This window comes from Crinia signifera, chromosome 19 (assembly GCF_055691185.1).
Source record: "Crinia signifera chromosome 19, ASM5569118v1, whole genome shotgun sequence".
Taxonomy (NCBI): Eukaryota; Metazoa; Chordata; class Amphibia; order Anura; family Myobatrachidae; genus Crinia; species Crinia signifera.
Genome location: NC_139226.1, coordinates 112,331,889 through 112,358,052, shown reverse-complemented (window position 1 = coordinate 112,358,052; position 26,164 = coordinate 112,331,889). Strand labels below are relative to the sequence as shown.

Here is a 26,164-nt window from a genome sequence, read left to right as displayed (position 1 = left end):
ATGAAAGGATTGCACAAACTATACATTGAGTAATAAAAAACAGAGTTCTTTAGTAGCTCCTTCTAGCTTCATACGGGCCCCATACCGTGGTTGAATCCTCCTTTGGCCAAGCAGCATTGTCTTGCAGAGTATTTGTCTCCGTGGAGTCCTCCGGAGATAGGTGATGAACCATCTTGGGAGTCGGTTCATTGGTCACTGTCATAAATGGTGAGAATGGATAGGAGGACGTGGCTGGGAAGCTGGTGGAGTAATGCACATCATCAAGAGCATGCAGTGAGTATGATTGTGTCCCTTGTGTGGAGGAGGAGCCTCTGCTTGCACTGCGATAGTGAACAGCTCCATTTTCGGATGAGAGGCAATTTGTAGATGATGATACAGTTTGTGAGGCGTCTGTGCACAAAACATCCAATTGGTTTATTGTGTCCGGTACCGTCTGCTCCCACGAGTCTCTCTGTCAAGGTAAAATCAATCAGCGCATTAATAAACATTTTGCTGCTCTATTCATTTTCTTAGTATGGGTTACTACGAGGCATTTTCAGTGACATATACAGTTATGTACATACAGTATTGGTATATACATGATTCTGAATGACTCAGAAACACGCCCCCCCCATCGTTTCCCCTAGCAACCATGCGAGGGGATGTGTCACAAAAGGCACATCCCCTCATATGTGCACAGAAAAATGATTTCTCCAGGGCTCAGTGGAGACTGAGTTGTATTGCGGGCTTCCGCCCGAAGATGGGGCGGCTAACGTCATGTGACGTCAGCTGCCCACCCCCAGCACATCTTGTCCTTTCCACAATCCCATGCCCAGTGTTGTTACCGGGATGACCATGAAACGCTGGGCGTTCCCCTGGGGGGGGGGGGCATTCAACTCCACCGCCCCATGGCCCCATCCCGCATCACTCTGTGCGAACGGCTTGGCAACTTTACAAGTCACCCCCCGAAGCCGTTCGAACATGAAGCCTGCGCATGCGCATAACAAAAACATCAGTCCCCCATGCGAACGAGCAGGGTACCAAATCAATCTGAAGAACCTCCATTATGTCTGGGATATAGTTAAAAAGTTGACAGTGTAATATAAGTAAGAGGGAATGCAGGAGGTACTGTACCCCGTGCCCCTTAGGTAAAGGGCCCATGTGACTAAATAGATGATACAGTAGGTTTTTTTTATGTGTATTTTAAGGTTTTATTTAATGTTGTCTTTGTTCCACTATATATCCAGCCATAATATACAAATAGATAGAGATATATTGCTAAAATGCCACAATTTTGTTTTTTTGGGCGGGGCATAGTCAAACACAATTCTAATTTTCCACCATCCTGCCCATAGTTATCTGTGGCAATGAGACCAGAAACCTGAGATGCAGAGGTGCCAATTTATGTTTTTGCTGGTGGGTGCTCAAGCCTGTTGAAAGGCTCAACAAGCAAATACAGTGGCCCGGCATTGGGACTCTGGAGTTACGGGCACGTGGGTGCTCATTAATTTCTGTGGGTGCTCAGGCCCTTGAGCACCCACAGAATCAGCACCTATGCTGAGACGTATTTCCCATCCACAGTGATTGGGTGCCACATGTACCTTCCACTGGTGCATCCACAATGAGAAGCAGGGTGAGTATTACAAAAATGGATTGGACCCGGAGATCATACGCTCTGCATGTATGATCTTGGGGTCGGACCCCCTCCCAGCAGCAGGGAACGGGATCGCATGCGATACATCGAAAGCAGAAGGGCCACATTCGATGTATCACACGCAATCCTGCTATTTACAATATGTGTTAACTGTATGTTTGGCCCTCGATGGCAGCGGATATATTAAAGAAAATGATTAAGGAGCAAGGTGCATTGAAAAAGGGGTGATGAAGTTTAATTATAAGTGGGAACAGTATTTAGCGTATGTACCAGAGTCCAGAGTACTTCCAGAGCTATTATGAAAATATTTGAAAACACCAAATGGTCACTCACAAAAAGTCTATCTCCATAGCTGAAGTTTTTGCTGCTTATGTCTGTAACGATACTCTATCCCTATTGACCCTCTTATTACCAATATATTTATATTAACAGTTTAAGTCCGGTGTACCCTTTCCCTTTCCTTACCCATTATAACCCTTGTTTGTTTTTCTTTTTCCAAAAATTTCAACAAATAATCACAAGCATTCTTTTTATTGTTAAGATGATGTTATTTATTGTTGCCTTCAATGTAACAAATGTATGCTATGTACACCATCTTTATTCTTTCATTTTCGATAAAACTGTTATACAAAAAAAAAGGAGCTAGATGCAGTCTGGGAGCTAGGAAATACATAAACCATTTTGTATCTAACAATGCTGAGTATTGGGTCTGATTCATAAGGATGACATACAGTATGATAAGCCGCTCGCAGCAGTTTAGCAATGCAAATGTATGAGGTGGTGATTACAACGTCAAGCCTGCAATTGCGATAGCTAAACACTGTAACTGAAGCCTAACAAATCTGACTTTACTTTAAGTAGTTTTTTCTATCTTGCTTACCAATAAATAATGAGATGGATCTCCGGAGAAGTGAGGTATGAGCGGTGGCAGTGAGGAGGCACTGAACAAGGACCCGCCGGCTGATGTTATTGATGGGCTTCTATAGTCGCTGATAGAATCAGTGAAGTATGGATCCAATAACGGTGGGTAGCTCTGCACGGATCCAGGGTCACATCCTATAGACTTTGGCCCCAGAGACGACGGGTAGATATCATTTGAGTACTGCTTTGCTGCATGGAACTCAGATTCAGGAAGGAAAGATCTTCTCACACCATAATACCCAGATAGTACAGGTGAACCTAGTAGAACAGAGTAATAGTTAATAGATATTTGCAAGCTGCGATGTCATGAAAAATAATAAGAATATAATGAAAAAAAAATCTAGCGCCACTATTTAACAATGGAATTTTTGAAAACATCAAAAGCAATTCTGCAGCAAAGGAAACAAACAGTAATTGGAAAAGTAACAAGAAATAAACCACATAGACACAAAAAAATGTGAAAAAAAAGTGTGTCGACTTTTTGAGTGTCGACCTCGTTGACCTTAAGAATGTGTCAACCTTCTGGTAAGGTATGTCGACCATTTTCTGGTGTCGACCTAGTAGCTATCAACCATTAGTGGTCGAAATAGTGACTGTCGACCTAGATATTGTCGAACCTCTAGTGTAAACCAAACATAATATGAAACGTTACAAATGGTCAAAATTTACATTTATAAAAATTATAATATAGCAGCTATAGAAATAATATACAATGGGCAGTATTCAATGAGAAAAATTATTCGTGCATGGTGAGAGATTTTTTCTCTCGCCATGCACTCGCCCTGTTCCGGAGGGCTCGCTGCCACTCCTGCTCCCAGTATTCAATGTGGTTAAGATTTGCCGCCACTCGCAGCGAGTCTTAACCCCTGCAGCGGATGAGCGTCCGCGGCAGGGAGCTGGCAGGGAGCCGGGGGACGGTGGCAGCCAGGGAGATTAAAGTCTCCCTGGCTGCCCCAGAACATATGTGGAGGGGAGGAGGGCTCCCCGGGACCAAGGCAGCACAAGCTGCCCCCCCTATAGCCAGCGGGGGACCCAGTATTCACTGCACCCGATCGTGCATATGTAATGATCGGGTGCAGAGAATATATGAATATCTAATGAGCGGCTCGAGAGCTCCGGCCCCCTGCTGGTTGCTCTGTGTAAAAAAAAAAAAAAAAATTTAAAAAATATATTTTTTAAAAAATTAAATATATATTCATGTGCTATAAGCACATGAATAAAAATAACATGCCCCTTCACATAAAAAAATTCAGATTTTTTTACACCAAATTTTTTTTAAAAAACCTTTTACTTTAAAAGTTCACATTCCAGTTCTCCATGAAAAGATGGAGAATTGCTACACGGAGAGACACGGCGAAAATCACTTAAAAAGACGGCGAAAATATCACATTGAATAGGGTGGTTCACTTTTGGAGAGCAAAATGCTCCTTCCAACGCGAAAATAGCACAAACTTGCCATAAAACACAGCAAATTTTTCTAATTGAATACTGCCCAATGACTGTGAATGCTCTTTCTTTATGTTTGCCAAAAGCAAAATCCATTATTTATTATTATTATCTAAATGAATATACTTACTTGACATTTGGACAAATGGAGTCTGGGAAACATTGGCGCTGCCCTGTAAATGAAAGATATATTTCAACTTTTTTCCATGAGCAACATAAACTTAAAGTACATAATGAAATATAGAAAACGTTCAGTATATAAGTTCATTCTGAAATCCCAGGCCTCACAAAGCCTGTAACACAGATATATGTCAACAAAAAAACAAACTTAAAACGGTACTAAGGCCCTGATTCTGGTTGATTTGCAAAATAAAATTCCTTCTTTAACGGACAAAACCATGTGCACTACAGGTGGGGCAGATGAAACATGTGCAGAGAGAGTTACTCTACATTTGGGTGTTATTTTGTTTCTGTGCAGGGTAAATACTGACTGCTTTATTTTGACACTGCAATATAGATATCAGTTTGAACATACCCCACCCAAATCAAACTCTCTGCACGTTACATCTGCCCGACCTGCATTAAAGAAGGAGTTTGCTTTTGCAAACCAACCAGAATCAGACCCTTGATCCAGCTTAATGTTTTCACACTGCACACACTCTGGTATCAAGCGTAAATACTGTAGCTACAGGTATTACAGAGTAGTATACAATTAATTCTTATCTGGGCAATTCACTCATAGTGACCGAGAAGGTGGAACTAGGCTGCAACTGGACACCCCATTGAAACGATGGACTATGTTAGGCTTAGCATGCTCTTATCTCAGTCATATAATTTGCATAAGGATAAAACTAGAGCAAGCGAGTACTGATCATGATGACATGTGTGATGGTGAAGCTCTAGGCAGAACGCTTATTGTGCACCTTTGCATTTAGCAGCTTGTATGATTACAGACTTGGGGGTCCATCAGTGTTTATCAATTGTATATCATGTGCTGACATAATCTGTCCAGCTACTAGAGTTATTGCTTGTTGCTAGTTGTTTTACAATATCAGCTTCTGATTTCATAATGTCCCACCCGATTACTGCGATCTGTAGATGAAGGACCTTTAGCAGTACCTAGAATCTCCTGTAATTCATCTGGGGTCGAGCTTTTAGCCATGCGGCTCCAGTTCCATGGAATTCACTTCCCCGTACAGCTCGAGAGGCCCTCACTCTAGAATCCTTCAAAAACGGACTCAAGACTTTCCTATTTACTCAAGCATTTCATCCATTCTCTTAAGCATTGTTTATGAAAAGCTTTTCTGCACTTCATTGTTCTTGTACTGTATTACATTCATTCTATCTGTTAGGTGCCATGAGTCCTATTGGAAGAAGAACGCTATATAAATAAAATTGCCATCAAAATCTTTCTCAAATGGACAAAACCATGCTGCACTGCAGGTGGGGCATATATAACATGCACAGAGGGGATCAGTAGGATTTACCGACATTTGAAATACCAACAATCACTTGGCCAACACTGTTATGCCGGCAGGGTGTAAATTTCAATGGTCAAAATCCTGACAGGTAAATAGAGGGTGATTCTGGTTTTCTCAGTAAGCTGAGTGCCTGAGATGTCACACTGCCGAATAACCCCCCCTCCCCCCACGCCGAATCCCCTTGTTAACTTGCATGGGGATGTGAATGAAGACATACAACGCTGGGTGTTTCCATGGGGGTTCCCCGTCACTGTCTGCCCCTGGGCCACCCCGTTCCTTGCGAACAGCTTGGTGACTATGCAAGCCTAAGCCATTCCCAAAGGGAAGCTGCACATGTGCATAATAGACCATGCACAACAGGACAAACTTGCAAAGTACGAATAAACCAGAATCTCTCCCATAATACCAACAGTTCAAATGCTGACACTCAATTTACCCACATGATCATAATGATGAACATGTTAAAATGCTGACACAGTTGTAATGTCGACATGGACACTGTATTAGTATCCGCGTCCCCTTGCTTCTGGCACTAGTATATTCTCCCTCTATCCCCCGCTGGGATAGTAACTTATGTTGTTGTTTTTTTTTTTACTTTAACGGCAGTAACACTTTACTAAATTTATGCAGCAGTATCACTGGACTAGACTTGCATACCTCCCAACTGTCACGCTTACCGCGGGAACGTCCCGATATTCGGGGACGTTCCCGCGTCCCACCCGGGGCCGCCATTGTCCCACGGTGGGGGGGACAGTTGGGAGCCCCCCCAGCTTGCCGAGAATAGACGCTGTGCGCATGCGCACAGCGTCTATTCAGCGCCGACAAGCGGCGAAAACGGGGGCGTAGCCGGAGTTCGCGTCACCCCGTGAGGCCACGCCCCCTTTTCTCGAGGCCGTGCCCCCTTTTCGGGCTTCGCTGCGCGAACGTCCCGACCTCCCAACTTCAAAAGTTGGGAGGTATGGACTTGTATTACGGTATTGTAATGGTGTGCCCCGGTGCTGGGACAGCTCCCCTGCTCCCAGCACCGGAGCAGCAGCAGGGACGGGAAGAGGTAGGGCTGGGTCCCCCTCGGGACACTGCCTCCCCCCCCGTGCAGGGATCAGCTGTCTGATCCCTGTGCCAACAGAGAAGAACAGCGCTGGGATCAACGCACCGATCCCAGCGCTGCCAGTGTGGCGGAGGTCGGCGGAGGTCGGCATTTTGAATTTGGCGCCTTGATGGCCGCCAATAAGAAATGCTGCCCCCGGCTGTTCAAACCTCCCGCTCCTCGGGAGCCAATGGCAGACGGCCGCTTCGAGCCAATCAGTGCTCGCCGCACCGTCCCCAAGCCCGCCCCCGGCGTCTGACGTCAGACGCCGCCGGGAGGCGAAGAAGGAGGAAGGACCCACGCCGGCGGAGCGCAGGATCGCCCCGGCTGAAGCGTGAAGCCGCCGGGAGGAGACAGCGGCGGCGAAGAGAAGAGCTCCAGCGGCTGCTGAAGAGGCCAGAAGACGGCGAGATCAAGAAAGAAGATCTCCAGCGCCTTCTGCAGGAGGAGAAGAGGCGGTGCCACCACTGGCCAGGACGGGCCAGCGGCAGAAGAAAGATGACGGCCGGATCCGGAGAGGCCAGCAGGGGTGGAATGCAGAAATGCTTTCGAAGCTCCCCCCTGCGGCCTCTCCCAACCCCAGGTAGGTGGCCCAAGGCCACCTACCCCTCCCTAGACCACCGGGTGATCGGGCGCTAGGCCCGTGGACACTGTCAGGCCCCTCCGGCCTGTGGGCATTCTAGTCGGGCCCTCTTGGTCCGGGGGTCCTCCTGGCCCAAGGACTCCCCGGTGGCCCCACTAGGCCGGGCACTAGGCCCGTGGCACCACAGCCGGGTGCTAGGCCCGAGGCCCCCATAGCTTGGCACTAGGCCCAGGGGCTCGATTAGTCAGGCCCTCTAGGCCTGTGCCCCATTCAGGCATTAGGTCTGCGGTCACCAACAGGCACTAGGCCTGAGCCACAGCTAGGATTAGTCTAATTGAAGGTAACTTTAGTGTGCACAGGCCGGCGCTAGGCCTGTGAGCAGTATTCAGGCCCCTAGGCCTGCAGGTGGATAGGGAAGGGCTCTAGGCCCCCAAATTGTTGTGGTTTCCTGTGGGTGGTTGGGGTTAACAGGTAGACGTGCTCCGCGGCAGTCCCCTCGTGGTTCCCCAAGTAGCTAACTGGGACCGTTTAGAGTGTGCATATGCTGGCCAGCTCTAGTCAGGAAGGGAGTACATCTGAATACAGGTAGAGGTTGAAGGAACAGTTGGTTGGTAAGGTCTTGTACTATATTGTATGTTGTCGTCCATGCAGAGCAAAGTTGTTTAGGTTGTCATAGTTGTGTTGCACCACACACACTTAGTCAGTTCTAGGGCTTTGTGTTGTAGTTATGTAGTCGTGCCACATTTAGGTTTTGTTAGGCTTTGCACGGGTCTGGTGTTTGTCTCCTTACAGGGACCTGTGAGGAGAACCGAGGGTTGGAGTACAAGAGTGCGGACGCAGTACAAGAGTGAGGACGGTGAGTGTCATCTTGTCTGTCCGTCTGTCTGTGTGTGTTCCTGCCTATCTCCCTTACTTCCTCCATCCAGGGGGTACGCGGATCTTGCACCCCGTGCAAGGTCAAGGCCTCACCTAGGTGCGCAAGTGCCCATAGGTGACACTCCGGGCTCTGAGGCAGTGCGCCGATGATGATGTTTCCCGGAGCCCGGAGGGTGCCTCTGTAGAGACGGCGCGGGACGGAGGGCGCATCGGTCTTCATCCAGGAGGAACAGCTCTCACCTACTCTCCTTCCTCCTAGGTGTTCGTGTACGGGTGCCGGAGAATTCCAGGACTGTGATTTGTCACGGTCTGAAGGTGAGAGGGTGCGGCGCCAGGTAAGTGGTCCGGAGACACCTGCACGGCAGCAGGCACTACACCGCACCGCCACAACACCCATCTCACAGTATCACTGAACGTTAACGTCAGTATCACTGGACTGGAATTATACAGCAGTATCACTGGACCACCACAGACCACCAGACCACCACAGACCACCACAGAACCAGAGCATGTCCACCCACTTACCTCTCCAATGCCGGAGTGATGATGCAGACAGCGTGGGACTTATATCAGGTCTTTATCTCGCAAGATCGACGGCGAGATGATGAGGTTTTGTCTCATCCTGAGAGCCGAGCCTGGTGGGAATCCACGAACAATGCTCAGGTCTGTACTCAGATCTGGGGTGTCCGTCGGTATTCGGATCTCGGAAATCCAAACCCACTCACCCCTAATAATATACACACTTTACCATATAAAACAGTGGGTACTTGTGTAGTTCCACGGCGCCAGCATGGCGCCGTGCTACTTCCGGGTGTACGCTCGCCACGAAATATGTCCAAAAAAGTAACTTAACTCCATGCCAACATGGATAGTTCATACCTCCACTATCCATGTTTGCATGGAGATGATTTTAAATAGCGTGGCGAGCGTAGCGAGCCACCGAGCCCGCAGCGTGGGCGAGCGAAGCAAGCCCCGCAAGGGGACTCAGATGCACGGCACCATGATGGCGCCGTGAAACTACACAAGTACCAAACAGTGTTATGGAATAACAGTAAAACAAACAAAAATCAACAAGAAAAAATGGCGGTAGAATTGAATATCCCTGATTACTTTTTTTTTTTTGAGACAGAGGAGATGACGAACTTTGCAATTTTTGCATACAGCAAACAGTAAGTTCCTGCTGTATGTGGCAGACAAATTCATAGGTTAGAATTTGAATGAAATTTGCCCATCGGAGGATTCCGAATAGCAGCAGCTGTCCAGAAAGGAAAAATCCTACGTGAAAGCAGAGACGCGGTAAAACATGTGTGTTTACCATTTGTCTAAACCAAAGAGCTGACGAAAGACAACAACAAGAAGGTTTTCTATGCAATAACACAGTTGTTTAGAAAAATGCCGAATGCATTAACTATTTTCATTCTATTTATAAAGTTTGAGCACTGTAGTATTTAGCTTTTGTTTAAAGATAGCTATTCCAAGATGCACAAAGTTTCAAAAGTGATAAAATGGAGAGTGATAAACAGCCAGCCAATCAGCTCCTACCTGCCATGTCACAGATTGTGTTTGAAAAATGTCAAGCAGAAGCTGATTGGTTGTTTATCACTCTCCGTTTTATCACTTTTGAAGCTTAGTGCATCTGGCCCTAGGTCATTAAAACCCTGCAGCAGGTTGTAGTTGCCAGCTTACTATCATAAATCAGGTCAAGAATATTGATACAACAAAATCAATAAGCAACCAAATTAATAAATCTAAATTTGAAATGAAAATGTAAATAAAATATGCATAACAAGTGTATTAAAATGAAAATGTGACATAATTATTTTGGTCTCTTACTAACACATTAGGGGCCCGATTCAGCAAGTTTCGCTAAGCAGCGGTCATTTGCTGCTTAGCGAGTCCTGAAACGCCACCTGGCTGAATGTCCACCCTTCCCCACCGCCAAATCCCCATGCGTGGGGATATACGCGAACACATCTGCACACATGCGGCCGAAGGGGAGATAAAACATTAGATGGCTGCCGATCATCGAATGATTTCTCTCCCTTTCGGAAATAAGTCTAAACTGACTTATTTCCACGAGAGTTCGCCAAAGAGTGGGCAAGCGTCAGGACCGGACTGGCCATCTTGCCCTTCTGGCAAATGCCAGAAGGGCCGAGGGCCAGGTGGGCTGATTTTTGCCATCCGTTTGCATGTGCTTTCAGTATGTCATTTGCAGCTGGTCTGCGTATTAGTATATGGTCTGAGCGGCGCCAGTGTGGGGGGTGGGTTGGCAGAGCAACATAGGAGAGAGGCGGAGGGAGCTGAGCGGCATTTGCATAGGCGCCATGACGCGGTTGCGTCACGACTGAGCTGCCATCCACCTTCCCATGGCCTAACCACAGGAGACGGCCACACCCCCACGATTAGGCCACACCCCAAAAGTTTACCGGGGCCGGCATACCTCTCGGCTGCCCTGTACATAACATGTTTATATGTTATACTGTGACAGCTCTGGATACCTCTTTTAAGAATCTTACTCCTATTTTTAGGCATTGCAGAAGAAGGCTTAGAACATATTGCTGTGCTGGATCATCAGGTGTAATGTGGCAATAACACCCAATCCCATTTCTAAGCCCTTGACTAATAATCGTAGTGGAGCAGACCACCCAAATGTGCAGTGATGATGCTAATTATTGACATGGTTGTGAGGTGACCATTTTGTTTCTAGACTACTAGTGATGGATTTATTGAATAACCTGCTCCATCTGCCACATATTTTAGTTGCACGCTGTAACACGTTAAAATGGACATGTCCAAATAGCATAGCCAGGAGGAAATTCCACCCCCTGCCTAAGTTTACTGTCAAGCTATTAAGAACAAGGCAAAATAGCAACATAAGCACGTGAAGGAAATAGCTACATATTTGGGTTCTGACAATGCAACAGTCAGATTACAACAAAGAGTCAAAATAAAGGTATAAAAAAACCTGAGTCATTTTCTAAGTATTGTCCCCTACTTCCCTGTGAGGTCACATATATAAATACTTACAGTATGTTATGTTGGGGATATGGTCACTAGATTGAACCTTATTAGGCCGACATGCATTGGGTCCACGACTGAAGTTCGACACCTGAAGTAGGTCAACATGGCTAAGGTCGAAAGGGTTGGAAAGTTGACACAAGCATTAGGTCAACAATGGAAAGGTCAACAGGTCGACATGCGTTTTTCAAGTATTTTTGGGGCTGACATGTGCCGGCAGGCGGTATGTCATACCCTACCATCCACTATGGCGTGGTGGGAGAATATAATAGGGGGCCCTTTCCCATGAGGTCACGCCCACTACCCGGGATCACGCGACAAGACCACACAGGGGGGTCTCGCCGATTCAAGTTAAAATGTTGGGAGGTGCATTTACAGTATGCTGCCACCAGGGGTGTATTAACACCCAAAGGTGCCTAAATGCCATCCCTTGCCATTCCACATCTTACCTAAAATATGTGAAGTTATACGTATGTGCACAACAGTAAGTATGGGTGACTGAATGTAGTCTGAAATAAAGTTACACTATTCTGGTGTGTGTGTTTTTTTTAACTATTTATCATGTTGATCTACAAGTACCAGTGGGTCTTTAAATGCCCCACATGCTGGAACTTGTGGTTATCCAAGTCCTTGCATGCAATGCAGGCTTGTAGTTCCACAACATTACACAATAGTTTTATTCAATTATTAACCATTTCACTATCGGTCCATTGCCCGCACCGGGGACAGCCCCGGGCTTCAGCCCGGGCAGGGTTTACTCTGGAGCGGGGGAACAATTTATTGGGGGTCCCCACTCCCCCAGGGTCTCTGTCCGTGCTGACCAGCCACAGGGATTGATGCTTTGGCAGGGGGAACTTGCATAAAAGTTTCCCCAAGCTGTGGCATACCCTGCTGGCTGTTTGGGCCCGCTGCTAGTTGCCAAAATATGGGGGACCCTGACTCATTTTGTCCCCCTGTATTTTGGAACCATGACTGGCCCTTGAGCCTGGTGCTGGTTTTAGAAATGACAGGGACCCTATGATTTTTGTCCCCTGAATTTCTAAAACCAGGAACGGTTCAATTTTCACAACTAAAACATGCAGTTTTCCATGACGAAAATTCACACCAAATCGCATGCAAATTCCATTTCTGCCCTTAAACTTGCATTGCAGCACATTTGCGAATTTGTCAAAAAAATTTGCGATTTCAAAACATGCGATTTGGTGCGATTTTGGAACATGACTGAAAATTGCATCATATAACATCTCACCCATTGTATCAGTTAAGGTAGATACATTGTACCGGGAGGTTTAGATGACTTAGATAAAGGGACTTGGGTGTGTTGGAAATTCAGAAGTTGTTGACATTAGTAATTCTCCCTTATTCATTCTGGAGACGGATTGTTTCAGCCGGAGGATATTTTGTATCGGGAGGTGGTCATTTGGTCTACAGCATGATGGCCGACAGTCATTAGGTCCACATGGTTAAAGGTCGACATGGGTCTAGGTCGAAAGGTCATTAGTTCGACAGGTCGTAAGTTCGACAGGTCATTTGTTCGACAGTGTCTAGGTCGACAGTCAAAAGGTCGACATGGGGTTTTTCACTGTTTTTTTGAGCCGACATGTGCCAACAGGCGGTATTTCATGCCCTACCATCCATTAGGGCATGGTAGGAGAATAAAATAATGTGCCCGACGAATCGTGCCCGACGCAGCCCTAATATCCAATACAGCGTGGTGGGAGAATAAAATAGTGAGCCAATGCATGTCGAACTAAATAGGGTCAACCCAATGACCGATACCCCTGGTTAAAAACCTGACTATGTATTTCAAATACTAGAGATGCATGACACCAGTGGTCACTGAACCCCTATCCATCTGCGCACACACACACACACACACACACACACACACACACACATAAAAAAAATATATATAGATTTTTCTTTTTTTCTTTCTTTCTTTCTGTGATTCATTCAGTTCAGTATCTTAGATTGGTTCATAGCCCCTGGAGATGAGTAAATTGGTCTGTGGGAATATTTGCATTTTTGACAAGCCGGAACATCATAGTCTCATTAATATCTGATGTCTAGTTGTCTTTACATGTGTTTGAACACTTAAGGGTAAAACAGGACGGTAATGCTGACTCAATTATCTGCTGAGAAATGTTCAGTAGCATAAAAGAAAAAAAACTCAGGTCTTGGAGATTTGACAAAAAAACTAGTAACACTGGATACTTAATAACCACAATAACCATTATAGAATACGCTCACCCAGTTCCACCTAATTAATTGTATGATAAATTGTGTGTTTGCATCTTCCCATGTGGAATGATGCTATGCATGAGGTGTGTGGTTCACTTGGTCGACAATGTTTTAGTCAACACTAAATGGTGGACATGCACAAGGTCCACAGTGCCATGATACGGTTAATCAAAAACTGCTTCTTACCACTCAGATGCCTGTCCAGACTGGCGCTGTGCTCTGGGTTCAGAAGCCGTTTGTGTTGTTCACTCAATGTGCACAGTAGAGCACTCACTCAGTCCCCTCTGCGGTCTCCCAGTGCCGCTGTCGCTGCCATTGTGCAGCATGCTCCACCTGCTCTGGCAGATGTCAGTCTCGCCTCCCTGGCAGCTTGCACCTCTGTTGATGTCACAGGCCGCAGACCTGTTTGCGCCATGACGAGCTTCCCGCCAAGATTCAGACATGGGCGTTGCCATTTTGGACCATGTCACATGAGAGCTCCCAACCAATCCGTTGCAGCATGAATACCAGCTGACAGCAAAAAGCAATCATTGTACACTGACTGATATAAAACTGCCCAGAAAATTCCTGTCAATTTGCCAGTGCTTTGTTTTATCCAGTCTAGCTACATCTCTTTAGAGAAGCTCCCGTGACTTCCACTCTTCTCAGATAGGGTAAATTCCATCCTGTTGCACTGGCTGTCTTCTGCTCAGCTCCAGCTGACTCCCGTGCACTATTGGTGTACTCCCAGTGTGCTCCATCATCGATATTACAGCATTGATATTTCAACCATCGAGATGCATCAATTCTCAACATCTGCAGAAATGCTCACATTGATATCCTAATCCAGTGGTGTCTACATCAGTACTCTGCCATTGTTGTACATCTGCCATTGATGGTCACCACTGGTAACTGAGCTTTACCATCATAGCTCAGGTACCAGTCCTAGTGGAATATCCTCTCAAGCATTGCACTGTAGTGTCCATTGCCAATCCTTTGCACCATTGATTGTCCTCATCGATTGCTACCGTCAATATTAATATTCTCCATTAGTTCCAGATGACTCCAGCTTTCTCCATCAGTTCCAGCCGACTCCTGCATACACTATATATAGATATATATATATATATATACACTGCTCAAAAAACTAAAGGGAACACTTAAACAACACAATGTAACTTCAAGTCAATCACACTTCTGTGAAATCAAACTGTCTACTTAGGAAGCAACACTGATTGACAATCAATTTTGGATGCTGTTCAGCAAATGGAATAGACAACAGGTGGAAATTATAGGCAATTGGAAGACACCCCCAATAAAGAAGTTGTTCTGCAGGTGGTGACCACAGACCACTCAGCTCCTATGCTTTCTGGCTGATGTTTTGGTCACTTCACTCTAGTGGTAGCATGAGACGGAGTCTACAACCCACACAAGTGGCTCAGGTAGTGCAGCTTATCCAGGATGGCACATCAGTGCGAGCTGTGGCAAGACGGTTTGCTGTGTCTGTCAGGGTAGTGTCCAGAGCATGGAGGCACTACCAGGAGACAGGCCAGTACATCAGGAGATGTGGAGGAGGCTGTAGGAGGGCAACAACCCAGCAGCAGGACCGCTACCTCTGCCAATGTGCAAGGAGGAACAGGAGGAGCACTGCCAGAGCCCTGCAAAATGACCTCCAGCAGGCCACAAATGTGCATGTGTCTACTCAAACGGTCAGAAGCAGACTCCATGAGGGTGGTATGAGGGCCTGACGTCTACAGGTGGGGGTTGTGCTTACAGCCCAACACCGTGCATGACATTTGGCATTTGCCAGAGAACACCAAGATTGGCAAATTCACCACTGGTGCCCTGTGCTCTTCACAGATGAAAGCAGGTTCACACTGAGCACATGACAGATGTGGCAGGATCTGAAGAAGCCAAGGAGAACGTTCTGCTGCCTGCAACATACTCGAGCATGAACAGTTTGGCAGTGGGTCAGTAATGGAGTGGGCTGGCAATTCTTTGGGTGGCCGCACAGCCCTCAATGAGCTCGCCAGAGGTAGCCTGACTGCCATTAGGTACCGAGATGAGATCCTCTGACCCCTTGTGAGACCAAATACTGGTGCGGTTGGCCCTGGGTTCCTCCTAATGCAAGACAATGCTAGACCTCATGGGGCTGGAGTATGTTCCTGCAAGATGAAGGCATTGATGCTATGGACTGCCCGCCCGTTCCCCAGACCTGAATCTAATTGAGCACATCTGGGACATGATGTATTGCTCCATCCAACAATGCCACGTTGCACCACAGACTGTTCAGGAGTTGGCGGATGCTTTAGCCCAGGTCTGGGAGGAGATCTCCCAGGAGACCATCTGCCACCTCATCAGCAGCATGCCCAGGCATTGCAGGGAGGTCATACAGGCACGTGGAGGCCACACACACCACTGAGCCTCATTTTGATTTGTTTTAAGGACATTACATCAAAGTTGGTCAGCCTGTAGTGTGTTTTTACACTTTAATTTTGAGTGGTACACCAAATCCAGACCTCCATGGGTTAATAAATTTGACTTCAAATCCAGACCTCCATAGGTTAATAAATTTGATTTCCATTGACAGTAATAATATGTAAAGAACAAAGAATTTAATAAGAATATTTCATTCATTCAGATCTAGGATGTGTTGTGTTAGTGTTCCCCTTATTTTTTTGAGCAGTATATATATATATATATATATATATATATATATATATATATATATATATATATATATATGTAGCCAGAGGATTCCACACTCACATCCAGATGTGAAGATAATATAGGGGTGCACAGCAAAGGTCGTCCAATCCGTATAGCCAAATAATACTTCAAAGTTGCTTAATAAAAAGTGGGGGCACTCACCATAGCAGCAAAGTCAGCCAATTTATTTATCAACCAAAGTGTTAGTCGACAATTCGACCCTCATGGGGCCTTTGTCAAGACAAGAAAGGGGTAAGTCCACAGGTATACCAGAGAAGGCAAAGCAAAGTACCATGGGAGCGCGATCTCGGCAATTGTTGCTCTGTACATATGGGACCATATCCCAGGCGATTATGGTTGAAATCACCCCTTGTGTATGGGGCTTTACTGCTGAATTCAGCTACAGATTCAGCAGAAAATATGAATGGGAAATACTCTGCATTTTCCATTCGTATTTAGCCGCCGCTTGCATAAATCAGTCAGACCCGTGCAATGCTTATCTGTGAAAAGAAGAAAAGTTAATAATTTAAAAAAATGTAATGGGGTCCCCCCCACGAGTATACAAAGCCCTGGGCTCTTTAAGCTGGTCCTGGTTGCAGAAATACAGGGGACAAAATGAAATACGGTCCCCCTGTATTTCTATAACCAGCACCGGCACGGTCCTGGTTACAAAAATACAGGGGACCAAAAAATAGGGGTCCCCCCTATTTTTATAAACAGCACTGGGCTCTAACAGCCAGTGGTGCCATGCCACAACCAGGAGAAACTTTTTCTATAAGTCTGCCTGGATAACAAATTACACCCTGGCTATGGACACCAGGCTGATGTTAAAAGAGTTAAATTAAAGTGTAAAATAAAGATATTGGGTTTTGTAGTAGACTTACAAGGCCCAGCATGCCTTCCCTGCATGCAGAGACTTGGAGAATCACAAGTCATAGCATGCGGGGCATTAATGGGCCCGCAGGGACTTGTAGTCCTGTAACAGAACCAATACCGCAATTACTGACACCCACACAAATAAAGTATAATTTTATAACATACTTCACACATCCATAAATACCTATCTTGATCCCATAGGTTCAGTCCCCTTGTCCAGTAGAAATTCCAAAGGGTACCTGTGGAAAAAATTATACTCACCACTCCTCTGGTGTAGATCGCATCCTCTTTGGTCCATGTATCATCCATGGGGTAAAAAAAACAAAAACGGTCCATATGAACTGAAATAAGTCTATGTGCATACTGTTTCATTACTATACAGCAACTCAGAAAGCATGATATGCTCTTTGCACAAATTCTTTTCCTACTGCTTTTGTAGTAACCTGACAGCCATTCATTTTATAACCAGAGGATTATAAACACAATAAAACAAGGTGTAATAAACAGACATGAGAGACTGATTAACATTAAGTTGGCATGTGTCTTACTGCCAAGTGATGCAGCAAATACAAATGGCATGGGTCCAGACCTGTCTTCATGCCTTAATAGACTGTTTCATTCAAACTTTACAATAGCAAATGTGACAGATAGGATAAGTAAATTCAAAGACATGACACATTTGATTGTAAAGTGCAGGAGTTAACAATTACAGTATTTATCAAGATGACAACCTACTTGTGTGGTTCTTCGCAAACCATAAATATAAGTAGTAAATAGAGTAAAGTCATTATTAGATCCTGTTATAACTGAATTAGTCATACAAGTATTGTGAGGTTGCACATAGAAATCCATCAGATTAACCAGTCAGTTATGATTTTTTTTTAAAATATGCTCATTAACCCCTTCAGTGGTGAGTTTTTTTTAGGGAGCGCTCCCCATTGGGCGAGTTTTTCTGAAAAAAAACACCACTGTTACTCCCGGTTCCGGGCATCACCGCTGAACACTCCATCAGCAGCTGCCCAGCCATGCCCACAGCAAACCAGCTGTATGCGGCGTGACATTACAAGGTTATGCTGCACGCAGCCGGGGAAGAAGGCAGAGCCGGGCAGCTGCTGAAACTGAGCATAGCGCTGATCTCAGCACTCAGCTCAGTGGTGCTGCCCGGCAGGAGGGAGTACAGGCCATGGCAATCCCAAGAATATCCCGGGTTTGCCAGCCTGCGTACTGGAGTATAACCTGGAAACTCGGGACTGCCACTGAAGGGCTTAATAAATATAATTTCCACTTTCCCTATTTAGAAGGCATAAGAAATCCCTCTCCCTAAAGGTGCCCATACACTTATATGTTTTTGTCCCTTTTCGCCTAATTTTCGGTGGATTGGGCCGAGAAATCATGAGAAAAGTGTCAAATCGTATGTGTTTCACCTCTGATTTCGATCCAATGTACGGTCCCATGGGCATTGAATTTAGAGATGTAGATTGTTATTGCTGCGATAAAGATTTGACAGATTCTGTAGCGGTGACTTGGATTGCTCACTATATATATATCATATGCAAAGGGACTGCATATGGTGTATTGAATTGCAGTGCAAAGGCAACAACCACATTTCCACATATTAATATAGCAACATATTGTTGCTATATGTCACACTACCATTAAAACCAGTGGTGACATCAGAAGTTGTTCTGCAGCACAGTTCAAAATTGAAATAGGGGAGCCACACCCACTGCCATTCCAAACTGACCCACTGGCAGTGTTTGCTGCAGCACCTCTTCTGGAACCGACCACTGATTAAGACTGATGCTTCCCCCCTCCCCTCTTTTCTGGGGATACCCAGTGATACGAGAGGAAGGGGGCTACTTTTTTCCCAGCCCTTGGTCAGATGGAGGGGCCCAAGTTCCGCTCCCCCCTCCTCCACTGCAGCTAGCCAGGCAGTGTAAGTTGAGAGGACAGGCTGTTTCTGCAGCACAGCCTCTCTCCCTAGCCCAGCGCTCGCTGCTCAGTGCCGTATACTGAGCGGGGGAGAGAGGGTTTCCCACTTGCCGGTCGGTGCTGATGCTCTGCTGTGGTGAATGGGCAAAGTCAGTTGCAGCTGTTAGCAGGGCCGTCTTAACGCATGGGCTTTATAGGCAACTGCTGCCCAAGGGCCCCATAAGCCTAGGGGCCCAATGCCCAAGCCTCCCCCGGCCATTGGACAGTCACCCACCATCTCCCTGTCATACTCTATCTCAGGGTCACCCTTTCCTGCGCCTGTCACCCACTGCTTCCTCAGTCACCCTCTATCTCTCAGATGCCATCTTCCATGGCCTTTCTCTACCAACCACATCACCTTCTGCCTCTCCCTGTCCCCCTCTACCATCAGAGGGGTCAGTAATGTAGTGTAGGTATAGATGGGACAGTAGTATAGGGTGTAGACAGGACAGTAATGTAGTGGCGGGTATAGAGGGACCAGTAATGTAGTGGTGGGTAACTTTATATTCAGGTGCCTCTGAGTTTGTTTAAATTGGTTACCCTATGCATCCTGGCCCAGTTGTAAGTTGTGCAGTCCAAGGATGAAGGTGTGACATACAGGGCTGCCAAGAGAAATCCTGGGCCCCGGTAAAACAATTTCCTGGAGCCCCGATGGACAGAGCTACCCACACACTGTGCCGGTGCTGCCTCCTCCAAACCAGCGCAGAGTCTGCGGACCTGTTGTTCCGCCGCTGCTTCCAAGGAGTATACAGGGACTAATAATGCAATAATGCCTATTACACGTCACACACCCATTACATATTATACCACATGCCATATTGCCCATTACACGTTATGCCACACACCGTAGTGCCCAGTACACATTATACCATACACCGTAATACCTATTACATATTTTACCACATGCCATAATGCCCATTACATGTTATTCAATGCACCATAATGCTCATTACATATTATGCAACATACTGTAATGCCTATTACATATAATACCACACATTTTATGCCACATAAGTTCCGCTTACCTAAATTCTCGTTGCTATAGATTTTGTGCTTGATGCCAGGGGTTAACATGCTCTGCCAGGGGTTAAAATGCTTGTTGCCATGGGTTTACATGCTCTGCCCGGAGTTATATGCTCTGCCAAGGTTTAACATTCTCTGCCAGGGGTTAACATGCTCATTGCTATGGGATAAACCTGCTCTGTCAGGGGTTGCATGCTCTGCCATGGGTTACATGCTCTGCCGGGAGTTACATGCTCTGCCGGGGGTTACATGCTCTGCCTGGGGTTACATGCTCTGCCATGAGTTACATGCTTTGCCAGGGGTTAAAATGCTTGTTGCCATGGAGTTACATGCTCTGCCCGGAGTTACATGCTCTGCCAGGGTTAACATTCTCTGCCAGGGGTTAACATTCTCATTGCCATGGAGTTACATGCTCTGCCATAAATTACATGCTTTGCCAGGGTTTAACATGCTCGTTGCCATGGAGTTACAGTACATGCACTGTCAGGGGTTACATGCTGACTTCCAGAGTTGGATCTCAGCCCCAGCAGCATGCAGGGAGGCAGCAGACACAGAGCACCAAGTGACCACCTTGGAACACAGTGACCTGGACATGGGTGGGGAACAAGGTCTGGGACTGCTGGGCTGGAGACATGGCACTGGCACCTGCTGCAGTTGGCGTCGGCTGGGATGGGAAAGTGGGGAGCAGGGCGGGCAGGATGCTATGGAGTGGGTGATACTCCCATGAGAGGTGGCCTCTCTCTGTTCCAGCTCCTCCCGGCACCCAGGGACTACATACTACATACCCGAAATATTTAAGTATCCTCCTGTCGCCGAGCCACGGTAAACTCCCAAGTGTGGTGGCGGGCTCTCAACGGGCCCTCGAGCCAGAGAGCAGAATGGTTCTTAGAAGGACCTCTGTAATGCTGCCGCCCCCACGCCAGCCCACATCTGTGATCCCTCTGCCGCCGCTACACAGCTCTGGCGCACTCAGACCCGGTGCACTCGCCACCAATAAAAAACAAAACAAAAAACTGTGTGTGTGTGTCCAGACCCGGGCCCCCCTGACAGGCCTGGGCCCGGGTAAATTGTACCTGCTCCCCCCCCTCTCGGCAGCCCTGGTGACATACACCGAAACGGTACCATCGACTATTAGCCATTAAGCTTTTACAGATGGGTGACTAAATGCCTTTTTCCCCCCACTGATGATTTTTGTGATCCAGCTGCTGTGCTGTAAAATGCCCCTTTTTTTATAAAAAAAATATTTTTCTCATATATATATGAAGGAGTGCTGTCCACTACATGGGGAATTATTTACCATTCATGTTTATATATATATATATATATATATATATATATATATATCCGTAACTAGGGGGGGGCTGGGGGGGCACGCGCACCGGGCGCTGGAGGCAGGGGGGCGCTGGAGGCAGGGTGTCGCTGGTGTGAGCAGCGGCAGCAGCGGGGAGCTAGCGCCGCAGACATAGATGTATGTCTGCGGCGCCGCTGCCACATCAAAGATGGCCGCCGCCATGAAACAACAGACAGACACTAGAGGTGCGCTTGACCTCTAGTGTCTGTGATAAACACAGTGCGCGCCCAGCGATACGCGCTGGGGCTGGAGTCTGGACAAGCCCTGCCTGTCTCTTCATGGGGGAAACTACATCTCCAAATTGGTGAGTGCCCAGGGATTGACCCCCCTGACCCCCCTGTACTCCCTTCCCCCATGTGTGACCCCTGTTACCCCCTTCCTCTGTGTCTGTGACCCTATCTGCCCCAATTTCCCTGGTGTCTGATCCCCTCTTCCCCATATGTGTGTGTGTGACACCTTTTACCCAAATTAAAATGTGTAATGGGCATTACGGTGTGTGCTATAAATTGTAATGGGCATTACGGCATGTGATATTATGTGTAGTGGGCATTACGGTCAGTGGCATTATGTGTAATGGGCATTACAGCATGTAATATTATGTGTAAGGGGCATTGCAGTGTGTAATATGCGTAATGGGCATTAGCGTGTGTGGCATATGTAATGAGCATTACGGTGTGTGTCATTTTGTATAATGGGCATCACAGTGTTTGGTATAATGTGTACTGGGCATTACGGTTTGTGGTGTAATGTGCTCTGGGCATTACGGTTTGTGGTGTAATGTGCTCTGGGCATTAGGGTGTGTGCTGGAATATGTACTGGGCATTACGGTGTGTTCTATAATGTGAATTGATACTACTATGTGACCACCCCCCCCCCCAAAAAAAATGCCCTACATTTTTTGCGCGCGCCTTCGGCGCGCACTGTCCTAGTTTAATGTCCCCCTTCTGCTGTCTGTAAGCACACATAAATGGCTTCTGATTAATGTGTACTGGGCATTACGGTGTGTTCTATAATGTGAATTGATACTACTATGTGACCACACCACTCCCCCCCCCCCCCCAAAAAAAATGCCCTAAATTTTTAGCGCGCGCCTCCGGCGCGCACTGTTCCTGTTTACTGTCCCCCTTCTGCTGTCTATAAGCACACATAAATGGCTTCTGATTAATGTTTTTCTTTCTGTGCAAAACCAAATGCCAAATGTGTGCCTGCTTCTGGAAAAAAAATTAAACAAATATTTATATATATATATATATATATATATATATATATATATATATATATATATTTATAATTTTTTTTTTGGGGGGGGGGGGGGGGGGCACTAAATGTATGTCTTGCCCCGGGCACCAGAAACCCTAGTTTCGGCCCTGATATATATATATATATATATATATATATATATATATATATTAGGCAGGGGCCCTCACACCAGTATGCCACCTCCTAAGCACTTCAGGCATTGTCTGCCCATTTGAAGGCTGACATTCCCAATGCCAATCAACCCCTACCGTTTATATACTACCCTGCACTGATAATGAAAGGAACGCGTAGCGCCCCTGTCATTTATCACACAGGAGCACAGTAATAGATGTGGGAGAAGTGGTATCAGCGCAAATCACGTTCACTGATACCACTTCTCCCCTATACCAACTAGACTAATCAATCAATGGATATGGGTCACATGGTCAACACAATTAAGGTCGATAGTCAATAGGTTGACTCTTATCAGTCGACACATGAAAAGTCAACATGCTCAAAAGGTTGACCCAAGCGAAAGTGCCAGTGTCAACGGAGGAGCAGGCTGGCTGCGTGCATGGTTCTCCCACAGTAGCTGCAGCAGCTCCTTGGTCTCTGGGATTACTGCACGTTATCTCCGTCGTTGTGGGATTCCACTGTCATATGGCAGAGAGCTGTCACTGGTGATAATTATCAGCACTGAGCATCGGTTCTGCGCTCACACCTGGACAGGTGATTTGTGGGGTTTTGTTTTGCAATTTCCATAAATGGACAGTGACAATTGTAAAACTTGTTCTAAGCAACACCTAGGACATAAGGAGATCTACCTGCCAAGTTTCAAGATTGTAGGCCGTATGGGTTAAGAGATTTTGGGATGAGTCAATGTTGGTTTTTGCCATATATACAGTATGTATCATGTTGTATTTGTGGTGTTTTATCATGCAAGGTAACACAGAGGAGTGATCTTTCTTGCAATGTTTGGAGGACAGCTATAATAACTTCATAATTCTCCTGTTTCACAAAATCTGTTTGAAGGGAACTTGTAAGACATTTTCCTTCTGGAAACAAAGGGGAAATAAGCTCACATTTAACCTTGATCCTGGTGTCTGTCTAGACCTCTTCTCTGCTAGAAGATCCTTAACTGTATGCTTCACCCGGACTCCTTGGTAAATCCTTTTGTTGAAGTCAGTTGGAACTAGAAAGAAAACAGAAACACATAGAATAAAGGAATAGTCTGCTATCGTGATGGGTCTAAAACGCAACATCTTACATCTAGAAATGTGCCATCAACATGCTCAGGATACTGTGCGCACATTCATTAACACTGCTGGGGTGGGCAGCTAATATCACATGAAGTCAGACACCCCGTCTTCATCCCGGCGGCCACAAATATAAGTCAATCTCAATCTTCCCCCGCAAAGAAGATTAGATGGTCGCTGGGGCGGAATCACAGGGACTTGGTCATTTGCAAGCTTCTCAGTCAATCAGAATGACACCCTTAGTTCCTCAAGTAAGGCTACTGATTATAGCAATCACCAGCCTCTTTTTCTAGTGCTGGCCATAACAAGAAGTCTATCACACTTCCATTATCTTACTCGTGCAACAATCAATAAAATTCAGAGTATCGATCCAACAATCAACCCTCTTTCTCATCCGTGTGCCATTCATGTGCATCTATAATGTTTTACCAACTCTTGTTATCTATTTCCAGTCCCAGTGCCACCCCACACTGACGTCTATCACAGTCATGGAATGCATGGTTATTTGATCGATGTCCAGCTACTTTCGCCCGGTGGATTTAGCTATTTCCACATTCCACAGCAGCGGACCACACGATCATTAGTGCCGACAGGTCACAAATTACACATGCTTACTAAATACTGTACATTCCAACTGCGAGAGGAATTTTCTCTATTACAACTAATTTGACAACTAAACAATGAAGATGCAATAGACGTGCAGATCTTCATCTTTAATTCAAGGAGTTGAACAACATTATTGTATAAAACCTTAGGAAATGCAACAATTGTACAAATTAGAATAATCATAAATGAAATGTTTAATACTCAAGAATTAAAATGTGAGCAATTACTACCTGAACTCTGGAACCCATGGTCTGTCACAATAGGGGTTTTGGGGACCCAGTTGTGACCGCAGTGCACCAGTGATGGATACCTGAGACACAGGAGAACTGGATCTGAGGACTCTGGAATATTACCAGACACCGAGTCAGAGGATTCCAGAATAACTTTGTATGCAGTATCCGGGAGTACTAAATAAATGCCTCAGCAAAACTAAAATAGTGCCTATTTGGCTATAACTGAGATAATAACTTGGTGATGGACTGCCGGCACTTGTGTCATGACTGTTGCTGGTTGAAGAAGAATTACTGGACTCCAAAGCAACACCGGGTGAGCGGCCTGCAGGAACTGGCATACAAGCTGGAACTGGAGCGGCCAGTGAGCAATCAGCAATCTGGCTGCAATAGTGACACAGTGGCAATTCGTAACTTGATAAAACGTAATGACCCAGGGGCCGATTCTCTAAGACAGAAATGCGGTAAAAACCCCGTTATCTGGGTTTTTACTGCATTTCTGTATGCTCTAACCCCCCTCCGCAGTGGAGGGAATCGCCAGCAAAAGCTGGTGATTCCCTGCAGAATCCTATGGGCTTCTTACCGCAGCGCTGTGTGAGGGATCCGTCACGGATACCTCCCAGCATGCCCTGTGGCCGGCTCGTCACTCTGCGCATGCGCATATGGACTCCAGGGTCACAGACCCGGAAGTCCAGTGCCGGCGCCGCATCGCAAGGGACAGCTCTTATCGCAAGAGCTGTCCCTTGCGTTAATAACCGCATATGTGAGAACATATGCCGCTATTAATAATGCGGTAGCCGGCGAAGGGGGGACGAACAGGGCTGCGGATGTTACAACATCCCGCCCCCAATTAGAGTTAGGACTGGCAGCCTGTGGCGAGTCAGTAGCTGTAGCAGGCTGGAAATGGTTAACCAAACACCAGATGGTGGCTGGTTTGGTTCACTCCTTCTGGCAAATTCCTTCTTAGATGGACAAAACCATGTGCACTGCAGGTGGGGCAGATGTAACATGTGCAGATAGAATTAAATTTGGGTGGGGTTTTACTTCAAAGTGAGATCTATATTGCAGTGTAAAAATAAAGCAGTCAGAATTTTCCCTGCACAGAAACAAAATGACTCACCCAAATCTAATTCTCTCTGCACATTTTACATCTGCCCCCCTGCAGTGCACATGGTTTTGTCCATCTAAGAAGGAATTTGCCAGAAGGATTGAACCAAAGTAACCCCCACAGTCTGGATAGCAGGTAGCATCCGGGAACTGAAAAGTGATAAGGTACCAGATGGTGGCTATTGGTCCGGTTGGAGACTTGGAAACTGCGTCACGGCTGAAGACTGGCTGCGAGTGGGTAGCTAGGAATTGCTAATGACTGAGTACGGCTGGAAAGCCAGAAGCGGCTGATGACTGATAGTAGCTGGGAAGCCGGGAGCAGCTGATGATTAATAGTAGCTGGGAATCCAGGAGAGGCTAATGACTGGCAGCGGCTGGGAAGCAGCAGATGAATGGGTACCCGCTGAGGTACTGGAGATCAGGAAGCCACTGCATGCTGGGTGCAGATGGGAACAGAATCACAAGATGCATCACAAGAGCTGCTGGAGGCTTCTGTCTCCTTGGGGTAGGCTTTTAAATCCCTTGCCTTAC

General features: G+C 46.3%; 1 protein-coding gene across 1 annotated transcript; it reads right to left on the bottom strand.

The window, feature by feature from the left end:
• On the bottom strand, window positions 1-24,867 carry POU2AF2 (POU class 2 homeobox associating factor 2). The gene is made up of 5 exons (XM_083161549.1): window positions 24,765-24,867; window positions 23,517-23,626; window positions 4,131-4,173; window positions 2,514-2,812; window positions 1-451 (listed from the first exon to the last, which is right to left on the bottom strand). The coding sequence occupies exons 1-5, from the start codon at window positions 24,865-24,867 to the stop codon at window positions 50-52; spliced, it is 957 nt and encodes a 318-aa protein (XP_083017675.1). The 3' UTR covers window positions 1-49.
• Between the last annotated feature and the right edge of the window lie 1,297 nt (window positions 24,868-26,164).

Bases quoted from the DNA above. Each gene is read 5' to 3' on its own strand.
- POU2AF2 (XM_083161549.1), bottom strand. From the start codon at position 24,867: ATGCCAGTTCCTGCAGGCCGCTCACCCGGTGTTGCTTTGGAGTCCAGT. The intron at 23,627-24,764 runs GTTATTATCTCA...TTTTCTTTCTAG, and splicing joins TGCCGGCAGTCCATCACCAA to TTCCAACTGACTTCAACAAA. The intron at 4,174-23,516 runs GTGAGCTTATTT...TTTCATTTACAG, and splicing joins CACCAGGATCAAGGTTAAAT to GGCAGCGCCAATGTTTCCCA.